Consider the following 26,444-nt stretch of genomic DNA (forward strand, 5'->3'; position numbering starts at 1 on the left):
GGGGTTGCGGCCCTGCGGAGGCGAGCATCGGTCCGGCTGACGGGCTGGTAAGTCCTGCTTCCCCTCCCTGTTCCCAGGGACCATCTCTTTCTGGTTTTTTTTTTTTTTTTCCCACTAGCGTTTAATTTTCGTGGGTGAGGCTATTGTGTGCCGGAATCCTTTTGGGGTGTAAGCAGCCCGGTCTCCCCTTGCTGTTCTGGGGGGTGCCTTCAGTTCTGGTGTGCTGTCAGCCTTCCTCTCCTGGAGGTTAACCATCCTCAGCTTCTAAGTGAATGTGTCCTAACTATGATCTATTTCCTTCCAAATCTACTGATTTGGAGTCTGCCACGGAAAACAACCTTTTGCGTAGTTTTGTTGTATATATACAGTAAATCATATTGGATGAATGGTAAAACACACACACACAAACACATATATATATTGTTAAACATATGTATATAGTTAAACACACACACAAAAGTATATTGGAGAAATAGTAACACATATATACATACTCGTATGTATTCATGTATGTATATACGTATATATATGTATGTACATATATATGTATATATATGTATGTACATATATATATATGTATATATATATGTATGTACACACACACAGAATATTTCAGTATTTCTATGAACCTGTGAATCAGGCAAGACCCACTGCTTTTATAGAGGTAAATTATGACCACTAATTACTTACATAAAATGGAAAAATAAGGGAATTAGGAAGAAATGTTGAGAGAAAACAAAAGGCTTTTTAGAGTCTATTGGAAATGGCTCAGAAAAGCAGTTTGGAAATTTTCTTTTTTGTTTTTAATTTTTTATTTTAGAGATGTTCTAATTTATTCTGGAGCAGGGAAAATATCAGCATTCCAGAAATGAAAAGGGCCACCTGTTTGTTTGCAGCTGTCCTGCAAAACAGCAGTGCTACTGGCAGCTAATAATATCTCCAGCTTGCCGAAGTGGCATGTATTTGGCATTTTATTCAGTGTTCTGTGCAGACATACAGCTTGGCTTGCTTTTATTTTCCCCAAGTTTATCTGAATATCTTGTCCGGGCCATGCTGTAGCACATCTGACAAATGATGGCTCCACAGTGATAAGCTGTAGGACTGATTTGCAGTGCGAATACAGTGAGACTGTTTTGTATGTATTGTGGCGGATGAAAGGAATGGAAGTGGGCCAAATTCAAGCTGTTTGCCATTGCATCTGATCAGCAGATCCTATGGAGAGAATTTGCCTGCTGTGAATATTTAATTCTCGCTAGCTTGAACTATGTCGTGTGTTGGCAGTGCTACTGTGTGAATTTGCGGTGGCTTTCCAGGGTGTCTGTCCTACTCAACTGCCAATTTCTGGGGGTTTTTTTACAGGGTTCAGGGTTTTGTGCTCCACTTTGTGCATGAGGAAAATGACTTAATGCTATATGGTGAACATTTTTTCATATTTATAACACGCTGTTTAAAAAAAAAGTTACAAGTGAGCAGTGTGTTACCTTTTCCCCCCTTCCTCATTCCCTCCCTCCACCTTCACCTTCACCACCCACCCCTCCGCCGCCTACTCTCTCTGCATTATCTTCAGATGATTGTCCTGGCAAAGTGATTTTGTAGAGGTGAGTCTGTCAGATTACACACCAGAAAGGATGAAAAGGTGATGGTGTTGAAATGCAACTGTGAGAGCAGGAGTGTTTTTCCCTTCCTTCCCATGCATCGTTCTGACTAAGTTCTCAGGGAGTCAGTGCTCTGCACCCTTAGCTGCCCATGACCCTTCTTACTGTTTCATGGCTAGCTTTGCCTGGGAGTTTTAGTTTTGTGTGTTGGTTAATTTTTTGTTTCTGAAATTTAGTATAGTGAAACATTTACATTAATAGTTTTTGGTTTTCTATACTTACAAGTAAATGACATTGCTTATAGTGCTGATGTAACAGTAACTGTCAGGACTCTGCTGAGGCAAGCAGAAAAGGGTTGGGATTTAACCTATTAGTGTATCCTATGTTTGTGTCCTGTGTCTGTTACCACACTGAAGTGTTTGTCTTCTGTATGCAGCCTGTTTAGACTTTCTGTCATTTTATAGGTCAAGCATAGATAAAATTGTGTAGCTATCTGTGATATCTATAGGTTTCAGATTTATAATTTATAGATCTATATAAATGTAGATCTTTATGGACATAAAATTTTATATATTAAAATAATAGAGAAAATTTGCAAAATAAATTCAGGCTGTAGCCTATCAGCTTCTTCTTCCTCTGTGTGTATGGAGGACAAAAGCTGGAAGAAGATTTTTGATTGTACAGTGGTGTGGAATAAAACCAAGTGGAGCCAGCATGAGACAGTTGCAGGTCCTCTGGGGCTGTAGGAAATGATATGCTGACCAAGTCACCAATTCTCTGTCTACTCCAACACTGCAGCTGCAGAAAGTAATGGCTGAGAGAAAGGCAGTATCATCTCCGTTTAATGTACTGACAAAATTGTGTGATAGTGCCTCGTAGGATCTGCCAGAGGGACCAAGTTCTGGCTGTGTCTTCTGAGACCACTGTAAAAGATGTGTTAGCTGAGGCACGGCAGCTGGCCACCCCGAGATCCTTGCCACTGCAGTGTGACCCATTTGCATGACCTATTTAACTCTGCCAAGTTGTAAGGAGCTGGGCAGGCACATTAAATGTGTCTTTTCAGTCACCTATTTAAAGTAAGGTTGGTTTTTATATGTTGCTACTTGTAAACCTGGTTTTTCTGCTTTTTTTAGTTTCTTCAGCAATGATAAAGAGCGACATTTTAAGTGACAAAAAAAAAAATGCGTAGGTGCAGCTAACAGATGCTGAACGATAAATCCTCTCAAAAGATAAAAGCAACATTTTCTGAGAACTGAAGAAATCAGGACCTGGTCAATACAAGGTGTAGTAATCCTGAGAGAAAGCTTTGCTGGGAGCTGGGTCTTAACTTTAAGACTCCTTTCTCCCTTTAATGGCTTAGGACTGCTTTTCTCCAGTGACTCAGTGGAACTTACAAATGCGAATTTCATCTGTCCTAGACCAAACTAGGAAAAGTGTAGTTTTGCAGTAGTATGAGATACATTTTTGGCTTGGGGTTAGGCAGCCTAGACAGGTGTCCTTGAGTAAATATATCACTTGAAAGAATTTTCTTTGTTGGATTTTTCTTCAGTCCTTTCAAACAAATTGCCATTTTTAGGACCATTGGGAAGTAAAAATTATGAGATTGTTAGCAAAAGCAGAAACTTCTTTCAGGGCTCACTCATTTCATCTTGTTGGCATGTGTGGTTATTTGTTCCCATACAAGATAGCGACTTTCTGAGGAATTTTGTTTGGGTGATAGTGTTAGTGACTGCTGGCAAGCGTTATTCGTATGATGACCATCAAAATAAAAAGCATGTAGCCAAACAGGAGTAGGTGACGCTGTTTTTTTGGGAAGCAGGCAGAAGAACTAAGTTTCCAAACTACATGGCTGCCAATAACTGGTATTTTTGTTACTGCTTATCATAACTCAGATGTGAACTTCTGGCATGTATGTATGCACCAAAGATGGGTGCAATTAGTTATCTTCAGCATTCCTCCTCCTCTGATTGTTTTCTAAGTCTATTAGGTTACTATAACCTCTGTGTCCTGTATATTTTTAATAAATTTGGAAATACTGTTAGGAATTCTTTTTTAATGCTTTTTGCATTTTTATTAGATTTACTAGATTTATGCATCACTCCACCAACCATTTGAGAGTGACCAGAACCATCCTCCATCAAAGACTAAACATAAGAGTTATTCATGATGCAGTTGGAAAAATTATAATGCAAACAGTAAGCCAGATGGAAAATTTTACAGGCATCTTTTCATGTCATGAATGATGCTGTCTCTCGGGGTTATGGGCTCTCTTCTCTCTCAACTGCTGTTGCTTCCCCTCCTGGCTCCTCTCCAGAGCTGTTAAGTTTCAGCCAGGGAAGAAAGGGAGATTTGAACTCCTCTGAATTTCCAAGTCTGTGTTTTCTGTGGTGTGGCTGGCGAGCTTTGTGTGTGAGAGTGTTGGCATGCCAAGCGCCGCGGCGATTAGCATGCTGCTTACAGAACAAACAGGGCTGCTCTCCCCGAGCCTGAAGAAAGGCCTGGGAGCAGATGTGGGGAGAGCCCTGCTTACCAATCCTGCTCTGTCATGCAGAGTGGGTAAGAACTGAACACCACGAGGCTCCTCTGCTTCCCAGTTTTTATGAAAACAGGTCTCTACCACACGCTGTGGTTCTGCTCCTCTATAACTCTTCATGTGGGAGCTTAGCTTTAGGTTTGAGATGAGAAGCCTCAAAAAATATCAAGCTGTACATTATATCTTTACTTTCCACAAATCTACCATTGCAGTTGCTGATCTAGAAACATATATATCTAAAAACTTATTCTCTACTGGCCTTCAAGATTATCCATGTAAAGCATATTCACTGATTCTGTAAAAGGGGAGTGGTACATGCATATGTATAAGTATAAAGCCTGTATTAACTGTATATGCACACATGCAGATTTAATCTCCTTAGTGCAAACCAAAGAGTCATCGCTGGTACTTGGTTTGAAAGACACTTATAGCAGTTTTTATTTAGTCTCTCTTAGTTATTGACTTTTAATTTTTACACTTTGCGAAGAGTAAATCCTCCATAAGAAGTGTTAAGAAATTGGTGTTGTTTCTTCAGAGACAGTGGCCATGGGAGGTGTAGCTTCAAGGTTTTTACTTCAGGAGAAAGCACCTATCTCTTTTCTCAGTGGCTTCTGACTGGTTACAGTTGGAGAGGCAAGAGAATGATTGTGTTAACTGGTTGTTCATATCTGACATGCAAGGTGTTTTCTGAACAACTTGCTTGCTTAAATGGTGGTGGGCTTTTTCATATCTACTCTTCCTGCTCTGTTCAAAAATCCTGCCTTTTCTGCTCTGTAGTGTGCTGAGGTCATGTGGCAGCCTCCAGCGGCAGGTAGAGAAATTAGTGGACCTTTTTAAAAAAAGTTAAAAGTTAAAAAAGTGCCAACATCTGGGTTTGAAAAGAAGCAAGTCAACAAGCTTGTTGTAGTTACATATCTCGGAAAAAAAAAAAATAAAAAGTTTCATATGTATCTGGTTTTCAAACAAAATCTACACTGACTTCTTAAATTATGTGAGTGGAAATGACTTTGGTTCTTCATTTAGCTAATGGTATGACTGTTCATGAACAGTTACTGAGTTAGGCAGAAGTTGGTTTGGTAAGACTTCTTTTTCAATTAAAGAGAGTTTAAAGTGTTGAGGTTTTATGTTCTTTGTCTCTTTTCAGGATAATATCATATTATTCTTAAGAGGCTGCAAAGAACTGGGACTTAAAGAATCTCAGCTTTTTGATCCTGGTGATCTGCAGGACACATCAAACAGAGTAACCATCAAGTAAGTACAACAGCAATTTGTAGCAGCATGTTGCAGCCTCAGGTGCATGTGATGCAGTAATAAATATTTAAGAAAGAGCAAAAATGCTGTATTGAGAAATGTAATTAGCATAAGGCGGAGTAAGTAGGAAGCAGAGGTTTGGGGAACTTTCAGTGCTGGGACAAACAGATTGTTCTATTCAACAGATTTTATCCCAGAGACATCAACCACAGCTCTGTAAAAAAAGGACAAACACTTGGACAATCCTCTCAGGCCCGTGGTGTGACTCTTGGGGATGTCCTGTGCAGGGCTAGGAGTTGGACTTGATGATTCTTGTGAGTCCCTTCCAACTCAGCTTATTCTGTGATTTTGTGAAAATAATGTCTTAGTTAGGCAATGAGATTCTGAGGAATTTAGGGGTTTTCCTAACCTAAATTGATGGCATTCTTTTTTTGTCTGTCCAACTAATAAAATAGTGTAGTCTGGGGAAAAAAAATCACAGCTCTGTTATTTCAGATTAAACTGTTCTGATGGTGCAATACAGGACATTAAGAGGCCTCTCAGACTCTATGAGATGCAGACATAAGCATGGTCTCTTCATTTTCCTGCAAGAGCTATAGCTTGGGACACACAGTAATTGGGCTGAGGAAGTGTGTGTGGACTGGAAATGCCACAATTTAGATAGCTTTTCACCAAAGCCACACACCCACTACCACACAAATTGCACAGGCTCCCCACCATCTAAAAGCAAAAGCAACCCACACTTTCATAAAATTAACAAAATTTGTAATTGGTGTTATTCAGTTTTCCTGAAAGTTTTGGGTCTATTGTAATATTACAGTTACAACTGAATTTATTGCTCTACAGACAAGCAGATACTGCTGAGTTGATTGAATGGCCTCATTTCATTTGGCCAAAAAGATCACTAATGAAATCTTGGTCAGACATATCCATTTTAGAAAAGTATGTGGAAACAATTTACTAAATTTCAGTAGATTTTTTTTTTATTCTTTTCTGGCAATGGAACCTGGGCAAGTTTTCATGGTGTTCAGGCATTGTCTGGGAAAATTCAAAGGCTCTGAAAATCAAGTTGGCCAGTGTCCTTGCTTTAAGGAATACCATTTTTTGCTCCTTCCCAAGTTTCTGACTCTCACACGAGGTTCTTCTTGCCCTCTACATGGCAGTGACTGGGGGCTATGTGATGTATTTCTTCTAAATCTGATAATACTTCAATGAAATAGGTTCTTTATGTTGTCCTTTAAAATCATTACAATGAGTGACTGGAGAGAGTTGCAAAACAATCGGTAATCTCCATATAAAACCCTAATCTCCATATGAAACCAGATAGAAAGAGTCTTTCTGATAAAAACCTTCATCTTTTGGGGTTGAGGATGGATAGAGTACCTTGGTGGAGGCAGGTTGAGAGGCTTTGACTAGGGTGGAGCTCCAAGGAGAGCTGTTTGGTATGTCACCAAGTTAAACCTGGCATCGTAAACCCCCTAGAGCTGGCCTGGCCTTCTGCTGCACATGAGGGCTTCAGAGAAAGCAGCTGAGGAAATGAGCCAAACGTTTCCCGAGCACTCTCCAAGTTCACGCTGAGTAACTGAGTTGAGATGTACAAGCCAAGTCCATGACTGTTATAGAGAAATATGTTGAAGGCTGTCTTCTGCTAGCTAGTTCTCAAAGAATGAAGGTGATTTTTTCCCTCTTTGTAGACTTTTGGGTGATATTTTTAAACATGGTGAAAATGTTCTTGTACCACTAGTTCTGTGGTAAAGGATGAGTATCACATTATTGCACATGATTAAGATAATGGCATTTTAACCATTTTTTTAATACAGATATTAATTGAAGCATGCATTAGATCTATTTTTTTGGATTATTGTGCTCATAAAAGTTATGAGCTAATGCTGTAAGGAATTTTTCTGTGACTTGTTAAACAAGACTCTTTTCACTGTTATTTTACTAGGAAAAAAGCCAGGACTATTCTATTTTTCTTATTGTGTGGGTATTGGTGGACAAAATTTTGGCTTAAAAACATGTTATCAAAAATACTTTGTTTACCACTGCCTATATTTAGGCTTTTGTTGTTCTAACAGATTTAAGTACCTTTCTTTTTGGTTTTGTCAGATAAACTTTAATGCTGGAGTGGTCTTACTGTTACAGTAGAAGACAATTCCACTGTAAATAATCAGGACACAATCTTTAGTAAATCTAAAATGGTCTTGTTTATTTTTCACCACCTAAATGTGATACATATTTCCTTCATTTCTTAATGCTTTCTTTGCTGGATTTTGAAATGTTGTTTATGTTTGCACAAACTTTGTACCCTGATGTCTTTAACATAAAACTCCCACTCTTCCATGAACATGAGATAAAAAAATGAATTGAGAAGGATGATGCCAATGTTCAGTCTGAGTGCTCAAGTATACATTTAAAAAAATAAATGTTTTCCACATCAGGTTCTGTTGTAAATGGCAGGGTCTTTGTTGCTTTGTCCATTCACTTTGTTCTTTGTAATATTTGTTTCCACAGAAGCACCCGCAATATTTCCTTAATGTTTGGTGATGCCTCTTATGCTTGTTCAGTTGCTTCCAGAATCTGTATGGGTTGCAGAGCAGAATCTGATAGTTGGATAACTGCAGAATGTATTTTAGCAGTGAGGACTTTTGTCTTCCTTTTTTAAGAAATCAGCAACTCTGTTTAAAGGAAATATTTTGGCATTGTCCTACTTTACTGTGGGACCATTATAAACACATTTTCTTTTTGTACTTCCAGAATTCTAATTTAATGATTGAAATAATGGTGACAAAATACTCCCATGTTATGAATAAATGAATGTGTGAACTACATCTTCTTAGCTTTCATGTGTTTCCAGACGGCAGAAGCAGTCAGCAGGCTTTTGTTAGGGAAAATGTGATCTGCTACATACAGCCTCTTGGAAAGTGTGTCTACTTCCTGATTTTTTTTCTTTTTTTTTTTTCTTTTTCTTTTTTTTTTTTTCTTTTTTTTTTTGTGTATGTGCTTGTGTCTGCAACCAGGAACATTGACTATAGTAGGAAGCTGAAAAATGTAAGTACATCACTTGGAGTTTGTTTTTTTTGTCTGGTTAATCCTGTAATTGGCCTGAGCAAGAGTTATGTTCAGTAAAAACTGAGTACACCTGAGTATTGCATCCTCTGAAAAGTCCTTCTGAATACAAACCTAACTGGGTCCTGCTGGAAATTTAGGTGGAGCTGCTATGGCAAAGCAGCCTTACAATAGAAATAAATGGAGAACATTTGTCTCTTCTTAGATACTCTTAGGTAAGTGATAAACAATGTGATTTCTGTGCTGTCCAGTGTGGCGTTTCCTGGGAACAGTCTGACTCACCCATGAAGCCACACTTTTGTAGCCCTTCACAAATATATAGGCATAGAGTACAGTTGCACAAAGCATTTAAAATGAAGCAAAATGACCATTAGATTGGAATGCAAGGCCTTACTATCAGGTTTGCTATAGCTTTCTCATTGTTCTTCCAAATAAACTAGTGTTTCCCCAGAAAGACTATTTCCATTTAACTTCAATTTCCTGTTAATTTAAATTAAGGGCAATGGTATTGGATCCTGTAATTGTTAACTAGAAAAGAAAATGTCTAGATTTTGCTGGTCTCAGTTATGTTCTTGAAGCCTAGCAAACTGTCTGTCCTTAGTTAGCTGTAAACTGGTATAATTTTTATTTGGTCACACTCCTATTATCTGATAGGAAATGCCAGGATCTTTTCTAATAACTTTGAAAGCCAGTAATCGTGACTGCCATGACTGCAGGTAAAAAAAACCGGACAAACAACACCAAAACCACTCCCTCCTCCAAATTATTTCATCCTCTCTTTCTCGTCATCAGTAGAGCAGTATCTTGTGCACCCAGCGCACAAAGTTTTAGGGGAAGAGTTCAGCTTTGGTATTTTAACACTCTTTGTGGGCACTGGCTGAATATCTTTGTACAGATGTATTGTTTTAAGGGTGAAGTTTCAAAAGTATCATCCATAATGTGCTTGTAGGCAATATGCACTTTCCAGGTGCATGATTCTGCAGCTTATGCTGGCAGCCAGCCAGAATTGCTTGCAAATATGAAATTATCTGCCTTTTATTTTTTTTTTTTTTTAATAAGGAAAGGAAGAAGAGATAAAGTTATTAAATGCTAGCAGAAATAAATAAAAATACCATAACCTTCATCAATGAACTGAATGGCAAAATGAATTGGACAGTTTCCTGGTTGCTAGAAACACTATTATTTGCAAATATTTTCATTTAACTTGAGAACGTATACCGTAAGATTTTTTTGCATTAAATTCGTCAAGTGGTTCTGGTTGAAGGAAAACAGTTTAGATAAAAGTTGTTTCAAGACAAAAAAAAATCAGTACCAGCTACACCACCTCCTTTCACTCAGCACAGTAGTACTGATTTGGATACAATTTTAAAAACAGAGCAAACATTTTTGAACTTTATTAAAAATGTTACTCAGTTATTTAATTACATGTATACTATTTGTAAACTGAAAAAAATATAAACTGTGTTTATATATAAAATACATATTTTACCTTATGTACCACAGTTGTTTTTAAACAGAAGATCTGTATGACACTCTATCCTTTTCTGACAGGGCCTCAGCTGCAGTGCTGCATAATTTTGGACATTACACTTAAATGAAAAATGGGGATGCTAGAGCAAGTTGATAAGAAAAACCTAGCGTATGTTGCTGAGGAGGAGGCACTGAAGGAATGTGGATGCATGTTTTTGGGAAGAAGAGTCTGAGACATGTCTGTTCCCAGTGAAATCCCCCCTTGGGATTTCTGCTAGTCTTGTTTCCTTTAGTTCTCTATGTAGTATCAAGTATATGGCCCTACCCCATCAAAACATAAAATAGTATATTTCAGTTTATGTAACTTCTTTGATGCAGTTAATGGCAACTATTATTTATTATTGGTTGCATATCTTTTCCACATCAAAATATTTCCTGTTTGTTCTCCAGTTAAATACTTTGCAATGTCATGGAATATGCCAAAATAATGAGCATTAAATGAGAAAAAGCCCTAAGTTCTAAGGTGATAGTTTGTAATTTTTAACCAGTGCAAAACACTGAATTGAATTGCCTTTGATGAGCAGTTTCCAGTCCAAATAGTTGCTGCACAGGTATCATTAAAGACATTGCTCTAAGTAGAGACATATGTGGGTGCAGAGAAGGCCTTTCCCTGCATGGTATAAATGTCAGCGTTTTTGGAGGTATTGGATTTGACCATCCTAAGCAGCTTAATTTCTCATTTTCTAAAACAAGTGCAACATCAGCAGTGTCCGGTCAGATTTTTTTGCTACTTGCAAGAGCAATTCTTGGTCTTTTTCCCTCACTAGTTTTGAAGTGATTTTTGAGTTCCGGAGAGGTTATCAAGTCAGAACTTGAATGAAATCACTAACTTTTACTCTGTAGTCTGATAGAAACTACAAGGTGCTCATGGCTTTTGATTAATTTGGGCTAAGCATTTCTTAAACTAGCAGAAGCCTGGAAGTAAATGTTCCTCTGTCATCTGGTTACTTACATTAAGGTGATTAAAAATGGGACTCTGTTTTCTGTCCTTGAAATTGATACATATTCAAAATACTTTTAGGCAGGCAGACATTCTAGGTGTTTTGTTTATTTCCTTGCTCTTAATGGTTTTCATTAATGACTACTAATATTAGTATTCTTTTGGGATTTTTTTCATACTGATTTAGAAACAAATATACTTGTGTGTGTCTTCTAGAAGTTTCAAATATATTTGTCTAGTTTTTCTACTTAGATCCATTTTTTCTCTTTATTTTTCCAGGCAGATGTAACAGTTTTATTTTTTTATTAAAAATACCAGGGAGATAATATGTTAAGTTACATATTTTATAGGGTTGTTTAAATTTTCATAGTTGCCTGATGTATTTACGTGTAACCTTTGACAGACACTTCCCTTTCAGTTCTGATTTATAACAAAATCTTGTGCCGCTGTGCAGTTTAGAATAAATGAGGGATGTTGCAGGGAAGTAAATTTAGCTACAGGACTGTGGCTTAAATTAATTCTTATTAACTTCTGCAGGTATTAGTCACCATTTATTGGCTAGGGAAAGCAGCAAACAGCTGCACGTCGTATAGTGGATCAACCCTGAACCTGAAGGAGTTTGAAGGCTTCCTGGCACAAATGAGAAAGGTATCTTTTTGTTATGTTTTGGGAATGGAAATTTACTTCAAATTATTACTCCAATAAATTAACTGTTTCTTGCTAAATATGAGAGAAGAGGGCTGCAGTGCAAATTACTTAATGAATCTCTACCTACATCAAAAATGTTTCTCATTCTACCAAACTGTGAAAACCCCTTTGGCAACCAGCTTGGTGGTGGTATCAGTGATGCAGCAAGTGATGTCAAATAGGGCTTTAGAATTGTCAGGTGGCTCTGTTATCTTAATTTCCATGTGTTTTGGTTTGAACTATTTTCATTTATGACACCAAGTTTCAGCTAGAAGAGATGAGACTCAAAAGTAAGGTGGCAGGACTCACAAGAGCATAGTTTTTTCTTCTTTAAAACATTCAGTCTCATGGGCAGCTTTTTTTCTTTTATGTTGCAACACAAAGCCCCAAAGCAAAGGATCTAAATAAAGCTGAAGTGGAGGAGAAGGAGATTATGTTTCACTAAGGGCATAGTTACGATAAATCTGTTTTTGCCAAGTTCTGAATTCTGGCTGAAATCGTATTTGGTGGTTTGTGATGAGCTGATCTCTGTTGGAAAGGAAAAGCTGTGATTGCTGTAGGGTGGTTTGGGGACTTTTGGTTGAGCATTCCAGCATGCCCTGAACCTTGACATCAGACACTTAACCTCATGGTTAATGCTAATGGTTAGCGTTGATAACCAAACCTGCCTTTCTTTGGGATGGAAAGGGGAAGGGGCAAGGAGCAGGCGTGGAAGGAGATGGCAGCACCATGTACTGGCACTGTGTGTGTTGCACATACTGTTCAAGAAAGGCTGTGCAGATACATTCTGCAGTCCACAAAGAGCTTCGTGTCTGCTATTCCCTCTCCACCTCAGGAAACATCCATGTCACCACAGGCAGTAGGGTCTGGGGGCCTTGGGAGACTCTCTGGACTTAATTCTCCTTGACCTCTGTGCTGCTCCAACTGTGCCAGCTGCAGCTCTTCATTCTGGGATCTCACAGGGCCAGCACTGCTGGAGAGGAAGAAATGCTTGTCTGACTGATAGCAGTTCCTACACCCTGGTGTGACCAGAGAACCTTAACTAGATGGGTAAAATTCCTGTTTGTGAGCCCAGTTCCTGTGAGCAAGTAGGTGAAAATGGAGAGGAAAAGAGAACATCCTGCTTCTCTGGAGAAGTTTATTTTAGTCTTCATTTTAATGACCTGTGCTTATCACTCGGGACTTTGGCACTCATGAGTTATATGACTGAGCCTAAGCAATAAAAAGATGAAGTTAGTACTTGAGTTGTTTAAGATGTGGGGAAGGAGCAGTTTGCACTCCAAAGAGTCTGGAAGGTGAAACAAACCCAAAACAAGGGAGGTATCACAGAAAAATTGCCAAAGTGCAGCTTGTCACAATGTTAATGCTGCATGGTATCATGATTTATTTTTTAATGTTTAATCTCACACCATGAGGCTCCTCTTTTTCCAGATGATATTTACCCATGAAACTAATCATCAGAGCATTTTGGAGGTCCTATCTTGAACCCTTTTGTGGGATGAAATAGGCTAGGGGCAAAAGGAAGTGTTCTCCAGGGAGCTGGTGGTCATGAAGGGCCTGGCTGGGCATTGCAGAGTGCTGCAAATTAAGGACAAAAGCGAGGCTGGTACTTGATTTGTTGGAAATATTGAAGCTGGGAGAAGACTAGAGGCCTCATAAAAGCTGAAAGCTATATATGTCTTTAATGCATAAACAGAGCACTTTGCAGTCCTGAAAAGTCTTACTTAGGATGATGCTGTTGTGAGGGCTGCTGGCGACTTCTTTTATCACCTCCCTACTCTTGCAGCCCTGTGGTATTTCCCTCTGGCAATTGTGGGCTCATATGTTACTGCATTTGAAGAGGATTTGGTTGTAAAATATAACATGTTAATCATGCTGTGCAATGCTCTGATGTTCTTTATAGCTGAACTTGAGTGATGAAAAGACACTTTATCACATTCTCTATTGGCATTTTTTCCACAGAATTTAATAACTAAATCGACCATAAATTCAGTCTGGTTTAGTTTTTCTATTGTAGATCCTCTCTATCCTCCTCTTTTAATAAGCAAATCAAAAGACAGCTCTGATGTAAGTTGTCTTGGGCTCATCTTTTTTGACTTCTCTTGCTGAAGGGGATATTAGTTTCTAATTTTATTCATACTACTCTGTTTTTAATTTCATTAACTATTTGAGTACTCATTCTTCTTTACTTTTAAACTAGAAATTCTCAGTGACAAAATATACATGGCTTTTTGATTATATGCAGTGGGTGGAACTTCCTGGACAAATGCATCTTGTATTTGGCAGTCACGCTTTAGCTGCTGCTCGGTGACATACTGTGTTTTTAATTAGATAATATGAGAGACTTATGTGCTGTTGTGTGTTATCGGTCCCACAGATAACCACATTCCCACTGATAGCATTTGGGAGATGACGTTTGTTCAAGGCAGGACAAGTACCCGTCTGTGTGATGGCATTGTGTTGCGAGAGTGTCTTTGCCAAGGGGAAGGCTGTAAAGAACATGTTTACAGAAGTCTGGGATCCTGTCCTGGTGCCTGCCTCCTAATTCCTAGTGAGCAGCATGCAAAATTAACATAAACAGGCCATTGAAAGTAGGTTCTGCAGAACTCATTAGTTCACAATTGGACTGTTTTCAAACTCTGGGAGATGGTGAATGCAGGATGGGGCTTTTTGCCCAGTTTAAGTCCCTGTAGCTGTTGAGCAGTTCTGTGTCATTCAAATACAGTAATTTAGGAAAATGGAAGTGTGCCTAAAGATTGAGAATAGCTGATTGGTATGAAAGGATGAGCGGATTTAGGGAATTTAGATTTTTAGATTTTTTTAAAGATTTTTGGATCGTGTCACAAACGGGATTTTGATAGGATTTGTAGATTTGTTCTTGTCTGTGTGTAATTAATGCAGATTTCAGGGAGACAGATTTTTGTTGTCTATTGTTTCTATCAGTATTTTAGCTCACTAAGCAGAACTGGGGAAGGAAATTACATTGGATTCATTACAACTTTTTTAGGTGCATTTTATCTGATTTTAGAAAATATTTTCACTTCTATTCACAGCGAGGTTACTTAATGGCATTATCACAGTTTAGCTTGGCCTTAGGTGACCCTTGCCGCTGCCCTTAATGTGGTATTTTGGCAGATTAGTAGTGAGTGGCACTAATAAGGCCCTCTTCCTGAAAAGTTTGCAGGGCGTTTGCTCTGATGTCTCAGTCCCACTTCAAGCCTCCCTCTTTTTCAGCAGGGGAATGTTGGGGTATTACTGTAGAGCTCTCCACTCTCCATCACTTTCCTGGCAAACACGCTTTTTTGTGGAGGTGGCCCACCATAGCATACTGTGATATTCCTGATTGATCTTCTCATTGGCAATACTAGTGACGGGTAAAACCTTAGCAGTCAGGGACAGTGGGAGCTCTGCTCAATATAGCCATTGTGCTTCAGCTGGTGGTAAGCAGGGGGTGCTTCTTAATTAGGAATTAATATTCAAATGCTTCTGGGAAAAAAAATCACATTCCAGCCTCTTTGGGTCACAAAATGTCAGTCTGATAATGGCACCCACATCTCTGACTTGACTTACTGTCGGGGGAGAAAAAACCAGATTTATCTCTGAACAAACTTAGTTATTTTTGTTTTTTCTCAGTCTGTGTGATTGTAATTAATGTTAAGACACTCTCTAAAACAAGGGATTTATTATAATGCAAGGGTGAGGATGGCTTCTATTGACCTTTCCCTCTGCTGGAGTTTCAGTGTTTTAGTATGTGCTGCTTGCACTGGAAAGAATTTATAATCACAGGGCTGTCAAAGACAACCATTGTTCTCCCTGCTCTGAACATGTGGGTCAGCTACAAGTGCTTTCATATCCCCCAGAGCCAAGAGCTGGCAAAGAGTAAAGAGCACAACTGAATTCTTCTGAGGCATCGGGAAAAGCATTTTGCATATTTTTCATTGCTGATTGCTTGAGAAAGACATCCCTCTTTCATAACAAGAATTTCTCTTCAAGGTAGACGGAGGCTGGGGCACACTGCTTTATTATTTTGCTGAGCTGAAGCAGCAACAACAAATGCTGTCTGCTGGGGTCCTGGCCAGATACAATAGATGGGCAAGGAGAGTGGGGGGATCTTTTGGAAAGCAGCAAACTTAAACCTGATGCAGGCACAATGTTAAAATTATAGTGCCTTTGGCTGTGCTATGGACTGTGGACGAAAAGTCAAGTTTCAGGTTACTTTCACTTTTGATCAGTTTATTAACTGGTCTATTGGAACTTTTTCTCAGTTCATTGTGCTAATCTAATGAGAGTGGTTTCTTCTTAAACAGCATAAAATTTTGGTTTATTGCAATCTTGCACTTTGTTTTGAAGGGAAGAAGGGGCAAAAACTGAGGAAACCTTTTTTTTGGGGAGGAGATTTTTAGTATTTGGGAAGATGCTTTGCTCTCTGATGTGCAGTGCATCTCACGGGTATGTCAGTGCCTTCTTTATAAAAGTGGTTCCTGCTGTATTTCCATGTAGGAAACAGAGGATATTGATAGCCCCAAACGCAGCATTCGTGACAGTGGCTATATAGACTGCTGGGACTCCGAGCGCAGCGATTCCCTCTCCCCGCCTCGCCACGGCAGAGATGATTCCTTTGACAGTCTGGACTCCTTTGGCTCCCGCTCGCAGCAGACACCGTCTCCAGATGTAGTGCTCAGAGGGAGCAGTGATGGTAAGTACCAGTCACAGTGCGGCACATGCATAACATTGTGACATAGAAGTAATGGTTCTGTAATAACTGTGCCATTCAGGAGCTGGACACAGCCTCTGAATAGGGCTAATCCGGTGGGAGAACTCTGTGAATGCTGATCTGTGCTCCCGAGGTGTAGATGACTTTGCCAACAGCTTACCTGAAGTTTGCCTCAAGATAGTGTAGCGTTGGGAAATGAGTTACATCACTGCAGTGTAATTTTATGATGGGAAGTGTGCTTTTCTGGGTTTTGGTGTAAGAGGATGTTTTGCAGACTCATTTTAACTTATAAACTAAGCTGAAGCAAGAAATAAAATTGCAGGAACAGAGCGTAGTGAATTGTAGTGAATAAAATGTTTGCTTAATTAAATGCAGGGCAGATAAATGACATAGAAATATCTTGAGAATGTCTGATACTTGACAGAGTTTTGAAGTCTGATGTACAGCACTTTACCAAATGTCATATTTGTTTTTATGGCATTTAGAAAACTGGGTATATTAGTATTTTCCAGCATCAGAGCTTTGTACACATTTGTGAGAGAACATGCAGCTCTAGGCATACAGAAGGGATGCTGCTTCTCTGCATTTCTTTCTGATTTCAAGAGGTTTTCAGAGGTTTGTAAACACAGCATGATGGATGAAGAAGGATTTGCTAGGGATAGGTGTGGAGCATGCACTTAGGTTACCTGTCATGAGCAGGATTCTGGTTTAGGACAGAAGGTTGTATGATTGAGGCTCTCTGCACGGTTACATTCCTGATGAACAGATGAGTAAGTCAAACTTCATCATCAGATGAAGTTATGTTGCACACATGAATCACTTCTCCTTGGTAAAGTTGTTTATTTAATTTAAAAAGGAAAGGCAGGAAGACTTTTTGGTAGGAACCAGATGTTCATACTGCTTTTGGCAGTGTGAAAGAAACTGGTGCTAATCATAACCGGACACATGAGAGATTTCCTGAGTTGATGGGGAGCTCCTTAGAACTGGAAAGCTGGCAGGGAGAGCTGGTATCACAGCAGAATTATGAAAGAGCTCTGGGAAAGTCAGAGGTAAGATCTGCTCTGCTGCTCTGAATGGCCTGTGGTGTTTGGGCTGTTGCTGGTTGACCATCCAGAAACAGCTACTGGGGCTGATTCCCTGAAACAGCCTCATGACCCCTCAGATGCTGAGCAGAGCACAGGCTCCACATTATAAAATGTTTTTCTGCCTTCTCAAATGAGACAAGCATGGTGTTGGCAAATAGGAGCACCTCACATGTCCTAATGTAAAAGTGTTGCTCAGTCCTGAGTGCTCAAGGGATGTCCAGTGTCCCTGCTTACCTGGAACTGGTAGGCAGCCAGTTGCATATGTCCTGTAGCTGCTTCCTGTCAACTTCTGCTGTATTATCAGATTTTAGAAAGCTTTTGTGATTCTTTGCCACAGATTGTTTGCTAAGACATACTATCTTGTCGCATTCCTGAGTCTGTAACAGATACAAAATAAGATGAAAGCACACAAAGCTTGTTCTTAAAAATTAGTCTTCCACCAGGGTGCGTGCAAATGCTGTGTGCACATGTATGACTTGTCCAGCCAACACTTTCTAGTGTGTCCTTTTTTCCCTGCTTACTATTGCCATAACTTCCCAGCTGTCTCTTCCAACAGTTGCAGGTGAGGTGTAACTTGGCTGACCTCTTTTATGTTGAACCTCTTCCTGTGGTCCCAGCAGGCCAGTGTTTCACTCAGCTGTGAGTAGTTTTTGATAGAAATAGTATATATTGGACTCGATGATCTTAGAGGTCTTTTCCAATCTAAACGAATCTATGATTCTATATGCAAAGTTGGATGGAGGAAAACATTTTGCATTCATTACTTCTTTCTCCATTCAAATAGGAGCTTTGCAAACCAAATAATATTACTGTGAACTAAAACTATGATGCCTTCCACTCCTAGGAGGAAAAAAAAATGAATGGACGCTATTTAAGTGATCCTAAGGTGATTAGTTTAGGTGGAAGCAGTAAGTAATACTACCTTCACAAATGCTGTCTATGATTAGTCTTACTGTTGAGGAACTGCTCTGGTGTCCCATGTAGAGCCTGTCCCTTAGCAAAAATCAAACAAAACCAATGATAGAGTCGAACAGTTATTTAAAACACAGTAGAATTGCAGACTGAGCTGCCTTTAGAGTTGCCAGTGAATAAAATCCTCTGCTTGGCCAGCAGCTGGGCATAGATCCTTTTAAGAAGGATCTGTGGATGTCTGTAGTGTATAATTGCTTGTTACTAGTTGTGGAAACTGTCTGCTGCTGCTTCTACTTGGAAATGCAGAACAACAAACTTAAGGTTATAAATGTAGAGCACAGCTGCATCTTCCATTTGGTACTTTGGCTTCAAGTGCTTCTTTTTCAAATTTGAGCTGAAAATAATTTCACGAGTAAAATCTGAATAATTAAAGAAGCTGTTTTCCTTTGAAGTACTCAGCTTGAGGATGCTGGTAGGCACATCAGTAATGAGGGAGAGGAATGTGTTCCAATTCCTCTGCTGCTGTGGTTATCTATTCCAGCATTTCTCTCTGCCAGTTCAAGACTGGTTTTCATGTGTTACAAAAATAGAGCAAACTCAAAAGCAAACAGAATAGCAATTAACAGTAAGGGATCTTTTTCTTATCTTTTAGTTACTCTGTGCCCTTCCCTGTCTAATGACACTACAGTTCTTCAAACCCCAGCTATCCTCAGACACCTGTGATTCTGTGATCATATATCCACTTTTTGTTTAGGCATAGACTCAGAGTACCAATTGTGATGCTAGTTGTCACAAGGTCTTAACAAAAACTGTCCAAGCAAAAGACTTCTGACAAAAAAGTGAATTGTGATTTTTGTCTAACATTGATTTCCATTGTGTCATGTCTTTTCTTACTGGTCCTTTTCACTCTTCTTCGTCTCTCTCCAAGCAAATCATGAATAACTCAATCTACTGCAAAAGCTCTTTGCAAATAACATTCCTAGCATATTTAGACCGCTTTTTCTTCCCCCACTTTGAATTATACACAAGCTACTTGTGATTTTTATGACTTCATTGTTTTCAGTTGTTCAGGACGTAGCACAGTGAATTAGCTATTAATTTACTAGTGTGTTGAATTGACACAACTCGGGTGGCTTCCCTTCACCCCAAAAAGGGGAACAGCTAATTGCATATGCAAGTGATGCAAAGGGGCCAAGGACCAGAGACATTCAACTGTCCTAAGCTGGAAGAACACACAAATGTTGATGGGACAAATGACTGAACACACTCCATTTCACTCTTCAAACCAGGGCCCATGATGAGGTTACACTGCTGGGAGAAAACTGTTTGCAGAACTTCTTCGTGAAATTATTTTAAAAGCCTCATGATGGTGCAGGGAATCTAGTGAATGTCTATGAAGTGGCTTCCAAAATGGCTATGAGAGCAGTTCCACACTGCAAGTGCTCTTTAGGGTGTTTGTCCTACAATTTGGGAGTTTCAAGTCAGAAACTTGCCTAAGTTTCAGTGTTTTAAATGGGTTGTAAATACTAGGAAGCTTAGTTCATTTGAATGAAATCAAGTAATCACCCAGCTCTGTTAACCTCTTATCTTATTCTCTCCAACTCTCAATTTTTCTCTCCCACTTTATTTCTTCATTGTACTGATCTAACCTCTAAATCCTGAGATCACTGCCCTCTCTCCTTGCACCTTTCCACCAGGGAATCAAGTCTCTGTTTATTTTGCAGTGTGCTAGACTGATTGACTAGGTAACCAATGAGACTGGAGAGAGACCATCGAGCTTTCTGGTTCATAGCAGCTGATGCTGTTCTCAGGTCTTGACTGATGCTGTCTATGTTCAAATTGCCATGTTAATGTGTGTGTGTGTGTGGAAACATCCACATATTCCTGCTATTCTGTAGCTGTACAAAACAGAACCCTTTTTTGCTTTTGCTTGAGCTAGGCACATACAAGTCTAGGTTCAAGAGTGTGAATCACATCAGGCATGCCCTTATGTGCAACTAGGGGTTATCTGGGCTTTAGGCAGGTAAACTTCTATCCTATGTGATTGACAAGTCTGGCTTGGTTTGAACCTAAGGTTTTTTGATGTGACCTGTGGCTGAAGATGAGTTTTTCAGTGCATGATGGAAAAAAGTTTACTGTCTGTGTAGACGTTATGGCTACTACCTTCAGTGACTGATTCTAAAATACAAATGCAGGTAGAAGTGGCTAAATTTAATTTTTTGGTGGTGTCTTCTCTGATTTATAGTTCTAAAAAATGTAACTGGATGAAAGTGAAAATAAAAAGGATTTTTTTTCTCCTTCCTCACTAGGGAGAGGAAGTGACTCAGAAACTGACCTGCCACACAGAAAGATGCCAGATGTGAAAAAAGATGATATGTTGGCGAGGCGGACCTCACACGGTGAACCTAAATCAGCTGTGCCTTTTAACCAGTACCTCCCAAACAAGAGTAATCAGACTTTCTATGTACCTGCTCCGCTTCGGAAAAAGAAAGCTGAACGAGAGGAGTACCGAAAGAGCTGGAGCACAGCGACTTCACCACTAGGAGACAGACCTTTCAGGTAAGACTGGCCTGTCCACCTACTCCTTTCCTCAGTGATGATACTTTAACACTTGCCCAATTTTCGTTCTTTTCACAAAGTATATGATACTGTAATGAATCTCTGGCTGGTATGGTACTGACAAGTAGTTTTTAGCAATTGGTGAAGCTAGTAGAAAAGCAACAAGTGGAAAATCATTGTCGTGATGTCATTATTTTCCATACAATGCAATGTATAGCTTGTGTTTGACAAGGTGTTGGTTAATATAAGTAACATGGATGTTGACTCAAACCCCAAGGCTGGAAAAAACTGTTCTGGACAATCTGTTTCAGTTCTCAAGACAATTATGGACAAATGATACTTGAAAGTAATGTTTGATATATTCAATCAAAATAGATAATATTTTTGCTGTGTTTTTTGTAAAATCAATTTGTTTGTATGTTGTATTTTATACACCAGTATGGTTTGTATAGCTGTGACTCTGTGTTTCTGTATGTTGGTTTTGTCAACTAATACTTCACTTTTGATTTGGACTAAGAACTTCCACTAAAGAGCATAATTAACTTTCCTGATTATTCATCAGAATTCATCCTTTGGCACCATGATGTCAGCAAAATGTGCTTGTAAGTGTGTATGTTTTAGGCACAGCCTACATTAAACTGCCTTGTATAATTCAATAGCAAACCCCACCCTGAAACCATAGAAGAAGAACTGAATGAAGCGTCAGGACTGTGTGAAAAGGAGAAAGTGGCCTCCATGGCTCCTGAAGCAAGCTCCCTTAAAAATCAATTAGGTTTGAATCAAAGTGAAAAAAACTCCATAGACCAGTCTCCTTCACGTAGTGCAAAAGAAACGTCGGCACCCAAGGGGAAAGATGAAGAAGAGATCAGAAAGTTAAGAAGACTGGAACAAGCTGGTATTAAGGTCATGTCAGCAGCCCAGCGCTATGGCAGGTTAGCCCAATGGTGTGGGAAATCGTGCACGCTTCACAATTTTAGGATTGGCTGAAGTGTGGGCTTCCTTGATGCGCTGTGATTTCACATCTCCTAACAAAAATCCAGTCTGCTAAGCACTCACAATTGCTAGTGAAGGTCTTGGTCTGAAAAAGCTTGTGATGTGGCAGCTGTGGTTTGCAGAGTTGTGTGATGCTAACTGCAATTGTGTTGAGAAATTGTATTGTCTTACAGCATAATGTAAACAGGCTCCAGGAAAACTACTACACAGACTGTTTGTCGCCTTCCACTTAATGCTTTCTTGTATTAAATTCTTTTTTTTAATTAAAATTAAAATATAGAAAAATCTACATTAAAAATGCGTAGACTAGGTAAAAGTTTCAGGAATTTCCATTACTTGTTGCTGGTGGGATGGTTTAGTTTACTGAACCACACTTTTAGGTGGTTGATATTTTTAGCCATGTTAATAAATGATACATTTATTTTTATTGGCAGGAACTATAAAAGCACAGTGCTTGTTAACACATGTACCAGTTAAAGTATGGAGGCATAGTTCAGCAGACATAATTTGACCGACTTTAGAATGGAATATAGGTAGTTATTTGCTTATTACCTGTGTTATTTATTTTGGGATGTTGTTCAATTTGGATATTAAAGGAAGGATGTGTGAACAAATGTGTGGTTCTTTCTTTGAACAATCTGTTGTCCTGACAGGGCTTATGGAGAAGGGAAGAGAAATAACAAGTAATTTTTCTTCCTTGCTCTCAGTGGAAGCAACTTGTGGAATTTGGCAGCTGGACGAAGGAGTAGATTATAGTTTTCTGTCCCAGCTAAGGGTCAAAGAGCAGAAGTTTGTAACCCAAGCTTCACTGTAGTGAAGTAGGAGCCTGCTTCTGGGGATTGTAGGAAGACACAGCAGAAAAGGCATTGGGGGCAGCAGTCTGTAAGGAAAATTCTTTGTATGTGGAAGTGGAAGAATAGTGGGTGAGGAGAAGGGAAGAATTCAGTAGTTGCACTTTAGGATACAGGGGAGTGTTTAATCATATTTCTTAATGCCTTGTTATTCTTCTCTGTTTTTTGAACATCTCCGTTTTATCTCTCTTCTTGGTATCAAGTTCAATTTTCCATGCACTAATGGCACTCAGCAATTCTCAGTCCCTCTTGTTTCTGTATTCTAATTTTTTTTTCTTTCACCCCTCTTATTCTCTCATCTTACTCTGATACCAGCCTCTCTTTTTTTTTCACCTGAGGTTGTCAGTTGTATTTTAGTTTCTTTGAGTTGTTTACAGGCTGTTTCCTCTCAACTTATTGACCTCTGGAGATCACCCACTGTGACTTTTGAGTTCTACAAGGCATCTAATTGTTCCTAAACCTTTAACTCAGTAGGGGACCTTTCTGAGTCCTGAACAGGAAGGATTTGAACTTGTATGCAAATGTATTTTTTGCTTGGAGTCTAAGTGCTTATCTCCATTGCTGTAGCATGTTCTAGGAACCTTCAGTTCCTAATCTTCAGTTAGCTGAATTAGATGCTATATAAATGCATGCCAAAAAGCAATTCCCCTTTCCAAAAGAGTGTATTGTCTGTCTTGCATGTTGTGTTATTGATATGTGATCCTCCTTGCTTGCTTTTTGCCTGCATATCTGTCTCTTATTTACTGTATTGTATATGAAAGGTAAGGGTCACATTCATGGAGACACCCTAAAAAGAGGATAATTGTGTTGAAAGAGTTGATGGAGAGGAGAATTTAAGATAGAAATGGGAGCAAGCGTTTATTATATGTTTGTTGCAAAAGGAATATGGATTCTTTCCTTGACAGAGCATAGTCATCCAAAACCCCTTCCATTGTCCTGAAATGCAATATAAGGGTCCACAAGCCTGTATGAGACCTTGCTTCAGAGCGTTCAAATGCTTGCAGTCACTTTGGAAGCACTTACTGTACCAGCATAGACCCATTTACTGTTTCTGCAACAGCTGGGGCTGGGTGTGCAAGACAAATTTGCAGCTAAATCTACTAGTTAGAGTCTTTGCTATCTATACCATGGTAAACTGGCCTAAAAAACCACTTTTGAGACCATCATAAACTGTTTCAGGAGAACCCAAAATGTCAGCTAATGTAAATGAATGGAAAATATTCTCAACCTAGAAGCTGATTACTGAAGTCCAGTTACATACTAAAAGCTGTAAATTTCTCATTGCAATGACTCACAGTTGTACTTTTGTGTACTATAACTCAATATTTCTTTGTTGCCAAAAACACTGCTCTCAGAAATGCTGCATTTGAGGCTCTCAAGCTTCAATAGCATTGGTGGACATGAGACTGAAAAATCCAGTAGTTTTCACTGAATAATCACTTGGTGAGCCAGCTGTTTCTGAAGCTGTTGTGAACACAAATGTTCATGAGGAAGAGGGACAGCAGTTCCCATTTGGAGTGCTATTGGCCAGTGTTGTTCTGTTGCCTTAAATGAAATCTTGATCCTTCAGAGAGATCTAAGGAAAAAGTTGATTTTAGCTAATTTGAGACCATACTCTCCACATCACTAACAGGGGATCCTGTGTTTTGCAGCATAAGAAGGCAAAGGCAGACAGTTTCGTTAGTCTTTTGAGCCTGAGAAAGGCTGGTCTGTCAGGGATGGTTTATGGCTTCCCCATAAGTTTCTCCAGAAACTTTGTGGAGCAGTACTTTGAAAGGGCAGCTGAGAACTTAAAATAAGTGGTGTCTTTCAGGGATTTAAAATGTTTTAAATGCTTTTAAAAAGCAGCTTATTATAGGACTCCTTATATTTAGAATAGTAGAGAAACTCGGAGAAACCCCTGAGCTATTCAGATTTCCTTTCTTAGTGGCAGTCTGTTTAATCCTTTGTGATCCCCTCTATTTCGCTTTGTATAACAAGGTGTGCTACATGAAAGAGCAAATGCCTACAAAAGTACTGCATGGAACAGTCCTTGCTGCCCAACTTCCTAAAATATCAATGCATACAATTAGATTTTTAAATGGGAGAGTTGCCTCGCTCCTGCTATCTGTCTTTTCAGTTTGCCTAAGAGTATTGACCCTTACAAGTTAAAAGCAGCTTAATCTTTATGGGTACCAGCTGTCAAGTGTCTTTATTGTCGTAATCTTCAGTAAGAGCAAGGCTGTGTTGATAGCAGTTATGTTTCTGATGAGGGCAGGTGGCAATGTTTTCCAGCATGCCAGTATCACTGGTGTACTGGTGCTATCATCGTAGCTACTCTATGTCAGCACTGGCATAGAGAGCTTACTCTGTGGGAAAGGAAAGGTTAATTAGGAAAGGAATCAATCATAGATGCATGTGAGAAGAAAGAAGTTAAGAACAGTAGGGTAGACGGCCTCAGTGATTACTCAGATGGCGTTGTTTTGAATAGAGCTATTAAGAAAAATGCCAAATATCTGATATTTCAGGACTCAGCAACATTTGCCAGGGATTAGGTATTTGCATCACATTTCTTCCTTTGTTTGAAGTGTTCAAGAAGTACTATATTCACTGCATCTCGTGTGCTGAAATCTTTTCTTGCTGGTTCTTCCAGCTATAGCTAAAATAAGTAAAGGTCCAACATGCTGATTTTTTTATGTAAAGTCCTTGTGGATTTGCTACTTGTATATGATAAGTTTTATTTCTAGCGAGGCTTTGTGCAATCTAACAGCAACTCGGAGCATTTTTGATTAACTGTGCTTGTTTTTTGACCTGGAGATGAGTGCTGCACTGCCCTCTCCTCCCCTGGTGCATCAAGAGCTTTATTTAATTTTGCTCTGTGTCAGTAAAACGCCGGTACATGAAGACAACAGAAGAACCCCAGACATCATCCTTCGCAAGGACAATCCCTTCATGACACATTATCAAGGAAAGGATTCTGGTTCAGAAGATGAAGCAGCCAGCAGAGTTCCTGACTTAGAAAAGGATGACTTTGCCACCCGGAGAGCCAGAATGAATCAACCCAAACATATAGTTCCATTTAACTCCTTTTTAGTTGGACCCTATACAAGTAAAGAGAAGGGTAAACTGGAAGATGTTAAAAAGCCATTGCAGATGGAAAAAAAGGAACATGCAAGGTGTGCATTCGTGATCTTATTCTTTCAATTATAGTGCTTAATTTCACCATGGCATATTGCTGTATAGGCCTAAAGCTATCTTGGCTACAAAAAAAACTTACAGGTTAAAGTACATGCAAATGTTTTATCATAAAGTGAACCAAACTAATTTTTTGTTAAGAGTATGAGGAGAGGTTTTAATTGGCTATGGGTGTAAATAAGATAAAGGCAGGACACTTTCGTTATCTAAGCTCATGAGACAGCTCATGAGCATGAGTAATGGAGAATAAACTTAGAAAATATGTTTTGCATCTCAGCCATTTTTCTGATCACTTTCAGTGCACGTTTTTGGGTGCATTTCTTCCATCTCATGCTCTTTTAATACCGTGCATAAAACACAGACCAGATGAGTCTTTAGTTAAGGCACTGCTTATATATGCCTGCTGTGCTGCACTGAATTATGTTGCACGTGGTCCTAATATGCCTTACGCAGCATTGCTTTGGGAAATGGATCATGGGTTACAAGGCTTCAGCCTAGAAAATCTCCTCTTTCTTCAGTTCAGTGATACAGACCTTTAAGAAGCTGCTGAA

At 39.2% G+C, this 26,444-nt stretch overlaps 1 protein-coding gene across 9 annotated transcripts in view; it reads left to right on the plus strand.

Annotated features, from left to right (window-relative positions):
* The window catches only part of LIMCH1 (LIM and calponin homology domains 1), a 110,726-nt gene that overhangs the window by 31,366 nt on the left and 52,916 nt on the right, over positions 1 to 26,444 (plus strand). For 5 of the 9 annotated variants that reach the window (XM_017744491.1, XM_017744494.1, XM_017744493.1 and 2 more), the window contains exons 3-9: positions 5,273 to 5,379; positions 8,400 to 8,430; positions 11,456 to 11,566; positions 16,106 to 16,301; positions 20,626 to 20,875; positions 21,535 to 21,807; positions 25,584 to 25,874. In XM_017744491.1, the coding sequence (XP_017599980.1) occupies positions 11,558 to 11,566; positions 16,106 to 16,301; positions 20,626 to 20,875; positions 21,535 to 21,807; positions 25,584 to 25,874 (1,019 nt within the window). In that variant the 5' untranslated portion in view covers positions 5,273 to 5,379; positions 8,400 to 8,430; positions 11,456 to 11,557. Of the gene's footprint in view, positions 1 to 5,272; positions 5,380 to 8,399; positions 8,431 to 11,455; positions 11,567 to 15,631; positions 15,817 to 16,105; positions 16,302 to 20,625; positions 20,876 to 21,534; positions 21,808 to 25,583; positions 25,875 to 26,444 lie in introns of those variants that run through there. The other 4 variants (XM_017744489.1, XM_017744487.1, XM_017744490.1 and 1 more) reach the window with 2 other exon arrangements.

This window comes from Corvus brachyrhynchos, unplaced genomic scaffold (genome assembly GCF_000691975.1).
Source record: "Corvus brachyrhynchos isolate BGI_N302 unplaced genomic scaffold, ASM69197v1 scaffold17, whole genome shotgun sequence".
Lineage (NCBI taxonomy): Eukaryota > Metazoa > Chordata > Aves > Passeriformes > Corvidae > Corvus > Corvus brachyrhynchos.